We start from the raw sequence: 11,418 nt of genomic DNA, 5'->3' as shown, positions 1-11,418 counted from the left end.
GAAATTAAAAAAAAAAGTTTGATATCTGTCTCTTATACACATCTAGATGTGTATAAGAGACAGTCCCCAAGCAGGCGACAAGCATAACTTTTACAGTCTGGGACACTGCTTGGAAGATGATCAAATGACAAGGATCTATTTAGGTGTGTTATAAAACAAATAATAAAAGTTTTGTATTTGTGCAATGGAAAGAATATGTTCATTCGTTGAAAGGTATTCTGAGGTATTAGTATACTACTAAAGTGCTGATGGATCTATAAACGAAACGAGGTAATTGGCAAAATGTTGGGTGGCATCGGACCTTGGATGGTTAATGCGAGGTTTGGTAAAATCCTGAGTTCACAACAATTGTCAAAAAGCTGGGTGGCAAAATGCCGATCGGTGAATGCCATAAGTGGTAAAAGTCAGATGCAAATGGGTGGAATAATAACCTTTTTATTGTGTAGTGAATTGTGAAATGATGAAGGTGTATTTTACCGTTTCTCAAACATGCTCCATCAATGATCCTAAAGTCATCTAAAGCAATATCACCTGTATCACTCCTTCCTACAATTCCTTCAAACACTATCTGGAAGGCACTCATTGTTTCAACTGAGATTTTTCCAAGTCGCCAAAGGTTTTCTTGGTTGTTTCTATTTGTCCACGCAGGTGCACCAACAGTACCTGTTGTATTGACTATGTATACATTCAGTGTGTTCACTGTGGCCCCGTGCATGTGGTAGAACCACTTGACGCATGTACCGTTGGTTGCAGGATATGGCGATGTCCAAAGACGAGCGGTTTCGTTGTTGTATCGCGGATATGAAGTTTCGATGTACATGTAGGAACCTGTAAGCAAATAAGAAAATAAATGTTCCGGTGTAATAGAGATTTTTTTTAAAGATCTATTTGATGTTTATTTTATTTATTTTCTTTGTAGTTTTAGATATTTTCAATAGAAATATACAATGTAATTTAGGAAATATAAATTCATGTCAACTTTTTCATACCTTGTAATGTTCCGTAAGTGTGGTCATACTCAGGACCAGTACCTGATGTGGGTGTTGATCCAGATGTTCTTATCCAATCAAAGTCATCTGATTCATCTTGTACAAAGTAACAAAGGTTTGGATCTTCGAAATCACATTGGGCTTGATCTAAAGAAATACACAGTACAACAAAAAATCTTCTATACTTTCCTCTACCAGCAATACCAGCTGTTTTCTTTTAGACGGTTTGGTTAAGCCAAGCACATTAAAGGTCGCTAAAGAAAGACCATTTGTTTGAGAAATGTGTTGCAAACAATATATTAGTGGGCTTTCTGTTTACACTTTTGATTTTGTCATTGATAATTTTTTTCTTAATATAGTGCTTAGTTATAACATCAATATTTTGTCCATTTAGAAAGACGAATAAGTAATTGTATACGTAATTTTAAAACAAAAACAAGAAAAAAAAAACAATCTGCAGAAGGCTTATGAGTTTTAATTTAACACGATGCCTATTTGTATAGTGTTTAAATCTTGTTAAAATATTGGTGGTGCTCTGACATAATAAAATGATTATAGATTTAGAGACAATATTAAATGTTTGAAACGAGTATTATTATTTCCTGCTATGACATGCGTGTGTCTGAACTTAAGCTAGCTTCTATATTGGTTTTTATAGTTTCTGGAATAAAACAAAAACGAATAAAACAATAAGTGCTACTTAAATAACAATTATTCTACTTAATATTATCGTCAGGTGTCTTAGACTATCCAGAAAGGGGATCTCTGCTGCAAAAAAAAAAAAAAAAAAAAAAAAAACCAGAATCATCAAAAGTTTGGTTAGAGCACTTTTCCAACATAATACACTTACCTCATAAAAATCAACAATTTAAACATTTTATTAACAAGTTTAACTCTCCCGAAGATAATCAACCTAACATTGGCAAACATAATCAGGAATTTGCTCAATGGAAAGTTGTGGGTGCTGCAAGAAAGTTAAATAATGGTAAATCTGCCAGAATTGACGGTATAAAAAATGAAATGATAAAATCAAGTTCAAACGACAACTTATTATCAAATGCACAACGCGTATATTCATTAACAATTTAAAAAGGGCGTCTTCGCAGCGGCTTGGAGAACTAGCACGCTTACTGTGATTCATAAAAGGAGAGACAAATCGGTACCTCAAAAATATTGAGGATTGCAGTTGGAAGTAATTTTTCTCGAGGAAACTTCCCCATTCTAAAATTGCAATTGTTGAACAAGGTTTTGCTGATCTCTTCTTATCTCTATTAATTACTGCTTCAAGGGATTTTGTAACAAGATTGACAGGGAAGCTAATGAAATGTGAATATTTTATAGAAATACTAGCACAATTAAATCAAAGACTATTTTGTAACTTCTAACATAAGTTATTGATTTTTAAAATTCAAAAACATATCCATTATGATTTTTATTTTAAATTACAACTAAGGTAATAAAAATTCAAAACATTTATGAATTTCCAGCCTGGTTTTTAAATACTATACTGTTAATTTACTGATAATTAGCAATGCCTGCTGTGATAATGAATTTTAAGTAGAGAAAAAGACTCTGGCAAAACCTGGTTCGCCAACCCGTCAAAATGCCTTTTTGAAGGGTCTGCTGGTAAATGGGATAGTAACAGCATGGTAAGCTTTTTTGCATCATACATCTCAACAGACTTACTGCACTAGCCGATAAAAAGCAATATTTATCATATTCCTAAAAAAATCAAATTAAAAAAAAAAAAAAAAGAAAAAGGAGCGAGAACAAGCGACTACATTTTAGTTCTTAAAACAACTCTCGATAAATATATCAACCGCATTAGTGAAAACTCATATCCTTGTTTGTTTTATTCATTTTTCGGCATCTTTCAATACTGTGCGGAGAAATGGATTAATGTTCAAACATCATAGAATCGGGGTTCGTGGTAAATTGCTTGGTTTATTTATTCAAAGGTTTTATTTCGTCTTAAATTAAACTGAATGGTAACAAAGCCTTTTGATTTTACTGTTGTGGTTAAATGAGATTGTCTCCTCAGCCCCCTTTTCTTCAATATGTTCCTTTCTGATTTAACTTACATTTTTGATGATTCATGTAACGCTGTAAATGTTAATGGAAAACCACTGAACAGTCTCATATATGCAGATGACATTTTGTTTCAGAAAATCAGAGTGGTTTACATAATTCTATAAACAAATTGTATAACTATTGCGAACAGTGGAAATTACAATTGCTCCCCCACCCCAGGATATTTTCCCCCGAACAATTTACACCCCCGGTATTTTTCCCCCTCCCCCTGCCGACAATTGCTTCCCCCCTGAACAGTTTTCCCTCTAGAACAATTTCCCCTGGATATTTCCCCCCTTTATAAAACACAAATTTCTAACACTGAAGCAGGAAACAGACTTTGTACCCTTTGTAAAAATGATGAAGTCTAAAGATGAATTTTATTTTATAAGTTGGTGCCCAATTTACCATGATGTACGAAACAAGCTATTCACCGAACTTAAATAGGCCTATTATGAAAACTCCGAACATATGTCAAGTGTAGAAAAAATTCTTTTTATTATGGCTTCTGATGAATATGATGTCATCACACCTGTTATTGATTTTTTTTACATCTGCATTTAAAAGGCTTACTGTTCTTGATGCTTCGACCTAAAGACGGAGATCAAATTATTTGGTTCTGTGCCCATCGCCTGTTTTCTTGTTATTAACTTTTTACATTGGTTTTCTTTTTCCCTTTTTTTATTTTCATTGTTTGCATTGTGCCTGGTTTTTGACCATACCCTTTTATTTAAGGTGAATATCAAATAAAGTGAATTGAATTGTATACGCTGCACTATTATTATTATTATTATTTGGAGTGTACGCATTTATTGAGAAGTCAATTAGTTACAAACTTTAATTTTATATGTTAAACCATTTATGACTATTATTGGAGCTGGTACTGTAGGTAGATGGATTAAATTGTTGCTCGGTCTAGCCAGAATAGACACTATTAGGTTTGCTGCCCATAGTGCACGGGAAGCAAATGTCAGCGAGGTAAGCAAGTCGGTACCGATTACCAGTTTTTGGATTCCACGCCACAAATTCACATTGATTTTGTGTCACAAGATGTTCATTTTTGCTTAAAAGTCTTATGGTAGCCGTTGCTGCGCTGCTGATATGGTAGAATTTAAAATTAAACGAGCCTTACTTGCGTGATGTGAAATTTGATGACGATTCTACCTGTTCAGCAGCACCACTTTGGCTTCAAGGTTAACATGCCCTCTCTTCATTTGCACCCGCCATTCACTCTAGTTTATGTGCTGGATTAGTGCATCCAAGGACTTGGAAGTGTACTTCAAAGTGACTAGTGCCCCTTTTCGTGTTAACCATGAAGTGCCGCTGCTCATCTGAATTGTCGTCAAACTTCAACTTTCATGTAATGATCGTTCAATTAATTAATTTAAATACAATCTCCTCTGAATACAATAACCTGTAATTATTTATTATTTACCACAGACCCCATTTTTACATTATGGGCTTTTTTCAGCAAATTCAGAAAAAAATGTTACTTGATAAGTAAAGTTTAGTACCATATGAAACCTTAAGGAGTATATTTTTTGGGTTTGGGATAAATTTTATATAAATGACTAATTGCCATAATTTAAAGTAGCAAAATAAGGGTTGACATTGCATATTTTAAATTCCTGAAAAATACAATATTTAATTTAATACAAAATAAATTTGATATGTTATTTAAGCCAGGGCAATTGAAATAAAATTTAGTAAGTTAAATTTTTGTAAAAAAATATATTTCACGGCCCATTGAATTCATAATGTCTATTTTGGATTGGATTTATTCTGTGTAAACACCAAGGATAGCCCACGAATGTCTAGAAGAAGACTTATTTCCAGTGGGGTCCTTCTGGTGGTGATTGGACAGTACACCATTATAAAATACCCTACTCTTTTCCGAAGAGTGTACTGCGTTCTTTAACGTGCACATGGGCCATAGATGCACACGGGACCAAAGGTTTGAACGTCTCATCCGAAAGACGGTGCGCTATTGTAACTTGCATTTATTGCCCTCTAGCTGAAAAACACAAGGAGAGGCAGCGATGGGAATTGAACCGAGGACCTAGAGATCTCTACGGTTCAGCGCACACACAGTGGCTACCACCAGATAAGCCGATCCCGACTAAGCTAAGCTGCTCTCTCATGTTTCTCGATATCATGCTGTGATGTGAAAAGTGATTGTTTTTAGGTTATTTCAAACACCACTAGATGAAATTTAAAAATGTATGGCTAAAATCTGAAAAACATTAATATCTACTAAGAAATGATGTTCATTTTACTTAAGAACTTTAATTAACAGAGGAAAAAATACTTCTGTTTTGTCACACTGTTTATGCGTCACAGCGGAACAACAACATTTTAAAAAATTATTTTTTTTTTTTTCAAGTTAAATGCAGATTTTAGTAATCCGCATATTACTGTTTACCAGGAAAAATAATTTTTTTGCAAACCATTTTTACTTTATGGACCATTGATCCAGCAAAAACCTAAGTTTTTCTATGTCACGCTGTGACAAAAAAAAAGTGACTTTTTTCAGTTTATTTAAATATTAGTGACTGAATTTTTAAAATCCTCTGCTAAATTGTGAACGACATTCACACGAAATTTATAATCATGTTCATTTTAATGAAGAACTTCGCCAAGAGAAAAATGCTTATAAGTTTGTCATGTCACGGTGTGACAATTAGCCTCTATAAGGGTATTTTTTTATGCTATTCTTTCAATTGTGTGATAAATAAACATTATTGGTTTTGGATCATGAAGCATCATGCATTTAAGTAATTGTGTAAAGTGTTTTAAGACAATCCATTTAATTACTTTACATTATCAGACGATTTGCATTCACATCAATGACGTCTTAATCTGATTGACTTGATACCTGGCTTCTTATGTAAAGGGTTGAAATTGTTTCCGAATATTTATTCAGATAATATTGTATTTATTTTACCATATTGCTCATGTTTGAGCAATTTTCTGTTTATATACTTATAATTCATAAATGCTATAAAATGGTGATTTTCACATGTCACGCAGTGACGGTCACGCCGTGACGCTAACCTCTAGTGCTTTTTTGGCATATTATTCAAAACATCCTGAATAGAAAATAACTTAACTTTCATCCTGTTTAAGGTATATAATTAAGATGTTTAAATAACTAACATAGAGTAAATAATGTAGTGTACTTTCACCGGAATTTTCATTTTAATTTTCACCCTGAAAGCATGTAAAAAAATGGCATGCTTGCTGTATTAATTAAATGTTTTCTACATGTTTACTGTAAATCGATTTTTAAATTATTGATTTTTTCCCCATTTGTCCTGCATATTTAATTTAACATGGCATGCCAGTGGATATAGGCTACATAAATTATTCTTTATACAAATCTTTTTAGATGAAACTGCTCAATACCTACTCCCATGGAAGAATTAAATTAATTCACCTTTTATGACTGTAAAAACTTACTTATATTGCATGTTGGTCCAACAAAACCAAGCGTACATTGACAGTTTTCGAATCCATAATCTGAGATGAAACATACTCCGCCGTTCAAGCAGCTAATATCACACGTTTCTTCAAATAGAAATTAAACATAAACTATTTAAATACAATGTTCGTATTAATAGAATATCATCTCTCATCACAAATAATACTAATTGTATAAAAACAATTTTTTTAATTACATTTTTGTCCTCATCAAGAGTAGAGCTCAAGATCCTTCAATTACCATTCCTCGTATTTATATTATCACCGGCATAATAGAGGGTGGTCACCGGTAGTTGGTAAAAGTAGTATTGTTTTGACAAAATGTGCATTATTATTAATTATATGTATGTAGGCTAACTTTTGCTTCTATAATGTCTGAGCATTTCAGTCAGTAGTATGCGAGAGATTGTCTGGGGTTTAGATCCTGTAAAGCCGATTTCTGCTCAAAACTTGTAAGTATATTAACACCGGCATAATAGAGAGTATACTTAACAAAATAACGATAACCCACCTAAAAGATAAATGTTAAATAATAACAACTATGCCTATTCATGTTGTGTGTTATTTTAAACCACAATTCATTTCTTCAAAATCAATTGATTCAATCGTCAATTTGATTGTATGTGGAGAACAATTATTGCAAAAATATATAATGATAAGGTTACAGGTCGGATGCAGCTATCTAAGTGGTAATAGATCTATGGAAAGGTCTAGATGGAAATATGACAGGTTGCATCGGACCTAGGATGGTAACGTTTGGTAACTATATAAGGTGACAACAGGGATTATAACATTGTTTATGGCTGTGAAGTGTAAGAAGCTGAACTTGTATAATACCATTTCGCACACATGCTCCATCGGTGATCCTGACGTCATCTAAAGCAATATCTCCTGTATAACTACTTCCTGCAATTCCTTCAAACACTATCTGGTAGGCACTACTTGTTTCCACAAAAATTTTTCCACGTCGCCAAACATTTCCCTGCTCGTTTTTTATTGACCACACAGGTGTACCAAGAGTATCTGCTGTATTGACTATGTACACACTCAATGTGTTCACAGTGGCCCCGTACATGTGGTAGAACCACTGGACGCATGTGCCGTTTGTTGGAGGATATGACATTGTCCAAAGGCGAGCGATGTCGTTGAGGTTTCTCGGACTTGAAGTTTCAATGTATATGTAGAAACCTGTGAGCAAATGAAATAAATGTTTCGATTTCAGAGAATTTTCTTTTACATCTATTTATAATTGTGTTATCTGGTTTTATTTACTATGCAGTTTCTGCAATATTTTCATTGATAATTTTACAATTTCATTTTAGATTTTATGAATGAAAAATGTCAACTTTGTATTACCTTGTAATGTTCCATATGTGTGGTCATACTCAGGGCCAGTACGAAATGAGGGTGTTGATCCAGATGTTCTTATCCAATCAAAGTCATCCAATTCCTCTTGTACAAAGTAACAAAGGTTTGGATCTTCGAAATCACATTGGGCTTGATCTAAAGAAATGCACAATACAATAAAAATTCTTCTATACTTTCCTCTACCAGCAATATTTGATAATGAGTTCCGGGAACCCTATTTCTACCAAAGATCAGGTGAATTTGGTATGAACATTTTGGATAATACAAAATAATCATCTAGTTTCTAAATCAACTAGCATGAAGTTGAACAGGTATCAACTGCATATATTAACATGTTAATAGTAACTACCAAAACATCTTATATTTGTAGTTTTAAATATTATAATATTACATTATTAGCTTCTTAAAAACTGATTTACTGCATTTGACAGATTCTCATTCAAACTAAAGACGACTTTCTAATACCTGAAAGATTTACAACATGCTTTTAGTTAATACGTTTTTCTTTGAATACAATAATGTTAATATGTTAAAATTAATTAAAGAATTAAATAAGCTGTGCCATTAAATAATACTAGAATATTTGCTTAAAGTTAAAATTATTAAATAATAGTCTACTTTTTTAATGTTGTCTCTATCTTATTTTCTTTGTCTTAATATCATTAGTAACATGAGGACAAAATGTAATATCACATTTGCAAACTTAAACTCATGACTGATGTTCATATCTATCTTATCGTTTGCTGAGTGTTTTTGCTGTTAACTAATTGTAAATGTTTAGTAATCTTCCTTTTAAGCTGCATTCACATCGGATCCGAACAGAAATTCGGGCCGCGTTTTCGAAGGGCTGAGCTGCAGCGTCCCTGTTTCTTACACACTGATTCGTTTATTGATCGCTTGAGCAGATGTCCCGATCCAAAAATTCGGATTTGGTGTGAATCATGTTAATGCACCTTTAGTCCTGCTTTATTTATATGGCACGATAGAGGATATTTAACAGGTGGTAAACCTATGCGTTTTAACAGAATTTTTGTCATGATTACTGTTGGTGCACTCCAACACTAAACGTAAAGACAGCCAATAAATATTAAAAGCTAACCAATAAAATACACTAAAACATACATAATTATGTTGCTGTCTAACTGAATTAAATAAAATGCATAATGTCTAATCTTTTTACATGGTATTCATGTTGTATAAAATGTTAACAATGTTCTGCACTCTAGGATAACTATTATATTTAGCTGCCTGCGTAAATCACATTTAAGCCTTAACTGTAAAAGCTTACCTATATTGCATGTTGGTCCAAAAAAACCAGTCATACACTGACAGTTCTCGATACCATAATCCAAAATGACACAAACTCCACCGTTCATGCAGTTAATATCGCAAGTTTCTTTAATTATAAATTAAACATAGATTAATTAAATACTTTGTTTGTATATGTAGAGTAATATCACTCATCAAAAACAAAAACAAAAAACAAATTATACTACTTGCACGAACACATTTTCCTTTTCTTCAGAAATGTGTATAAGAGACAGCATTTTGATTTACCTCAATGTCTGTGAGATGTATTTAAAAAAAAAAAAGTTTGATTTTGCAACTGAATTTATTAGCCTCCCTAAGCCTGTGCTCTACGGTTACGAGTTTATGGTTAAGCTATGTTTGGTCGCTGTAAAAGAAAATAAACATTTGCATAAGAACAAAGAATTTATTCGAGTCTAAGGCCAGCTAACAGATCGAAATGTCATTATTGCCGAAATACGTCCGTTCATACACACCTTTACGGGAATGTAATGCAACCTATCCAGATGATTTTGAATTTTGCAATGAACTTGAAACGACGTTTTTAAATAATTGTATTACAGAAAAGTAGAGTTTAGTAGTAAATAGAAAGCGCCGCTTTGAAAACGGAAGTGTATCTAAAATAAAAAGAAATATGAAGGTCAGAACATCATTGGTCAAAGGCAAGCCGATTTTATATGCATGCAGGTCCCGGACAAAACGTTCCAAAATCAATACAATAAACCCGACTATACATTTGACAACCCGAATAGTGCGAACAAATTCACTCACCATTTAACTTGGAAGCTATCAAAGAGTGTGAACAATACGCTGAAAAGATGTTAATCATCTTTGCCAGGCCAGGATCGAACCTTGATAATATATTTTTCTAGGAAGGCTTTCTAATATGTCATAGGTGGTAAAAGGTGTATTTTACCGTTTTTCAAACATGCTCCATCAATGATCGTGACGTCATCTAAAGCAATATCACCTGTATCACTCCTTCCTACAATTCCTTCAAACACTATCTGGAAGGCACTCATTGTTTCAACTGAGATTTTTCCAAGTCGCCAAAGGTTTTCTTGGTTGTTTGTATTTGTCCACGCAGGTACACCAACAGTACCTGTTGTATCGACTATGTATACATTCAATGTGTTCACTGTGACCCCGTACATATGGTAGAACCACTTGACGCATGTGCCGTTTGTTGCAGGATATGGCAATGTCCAAAGACGAGCGGTTTCATCGTTGTATCGCGGATATGAAGTTTCGATGTACATGTAGGAACCTGTAAGCAAATGAGAAAATAAATGTTCCGGTGTAATAGAGATTTTTATAGATCTATTTGATGTTTATTTTATATATTTTGTTTGTAGTTTTAAATATTTTCATTAGAAATGTACAATTTAATTTAGAAAATATAAATTCATGTCAGCTTTTTAATACCTTGTAATGTTCCGTAAGTGTGGTCATACTCAGGACCAGTACCAGATGTGGGTGTTGATCCAGATGTTTTTATCCAATCAAAGTCATCTGATTCATCTTGTACAAAGTAACAAAAGTTTGGATCTTCGAAATCACATTGGGCTTGATCTAAAGAAATACACAATACAACAAAAATTCTTCTATACTTTCCTCTACCAGCAATATTTCATAATGAGTTCCGGGAACTCTATTTCTACCAAAGATCAGCAGAATTTGGTATTAACATTTTGGATAATACAAAATAATCATCTAGTTTCTAAATCAACTAGCATGAAGTTGAAGAGGTATCAACTGCATATATTCACATGTTAATTATAGTAACTACCAAAACATCTTATATTTGTAGTTTTAAATATTATAATATTACATTATTAGCTTCTTCAAAACTGATTTACTGCATTTTGACAGATTCTCATTCAAACTAAAGACGACTTTCTAATACCTGAAAGATTTACAACATGCTTTTAGTTAATAAGTTAATACGTTTTTCTTTGAATACAATAATGTTAATATGTTAAAATTAATTAAAGAATTAAATAAACTGTGCCATTAAATAATACTAGAATATCTGCTTAAAGTTAAAATTATTAAATAATAGTCTATTTTTTAATGTTGTCTCTATCCTATTTTCTTTGTCTTAATATCATTAATAACATGAGGACAAAATATGTAATATCACATTTGCAAACTTAAACTCATGACTGATGTTCACATCTCTCTTAACGTTTGCTGAGTGTTT

The 11,418-nt window shown here is 32.8% G+C and overlaps 1 protein-coding gene across 1 annotated transcript in view; it reads right to left on the bottom strand.

Annotated features, from left to right (window-relative positions):
• LOC117118135 (MAM and LDL-receptor class A domain-containing protein 1-like) overlaps positions 1–10,369 on the bottom strand; it is a gene marked incomplete at its 3' end in the record, with an annotated part of 115,392 nt that extends 105,023 nt beyond the window's left edge. Inside the window, 4 exon segments of the mRNA XM_033262642.1 lie at positions 478–828; positions 990–1,136; positions 9,196–9,303; positions 10,132–10,369. Of these exon segments, the coding sequence (XP_033118533.1) occupies positions 478–828; positions 990–1,136; positions 9,196–9,303; positions 10,132–10,369 (844 nt within the window).
• Between the last annotated feature and the right edge of the window lie 1,049 nt (positions 10,370–11,418).

This window comes from Anneissia japonica, unplaced genomic scaffold (genome assembly GCF_011630105.1).
Source record: "Anneissia japonica isolate Jap-2015-1 unplaced genomic scaffold, ASM1163010v1 scaffold11779_len1430905_cov172, whole genome shotgun sequence".
NCBI lineage: Eukaryota > Metazoa > Echinodermata > Crinoidea > Comatulida > Comatulidae > Anneissia > Anneissia japonica.
The sequence above is the reverse complement of the archived record's forward strand: the minus strand, read 5'-3'. Positions and strand labels throughout refer to the sequence as shown.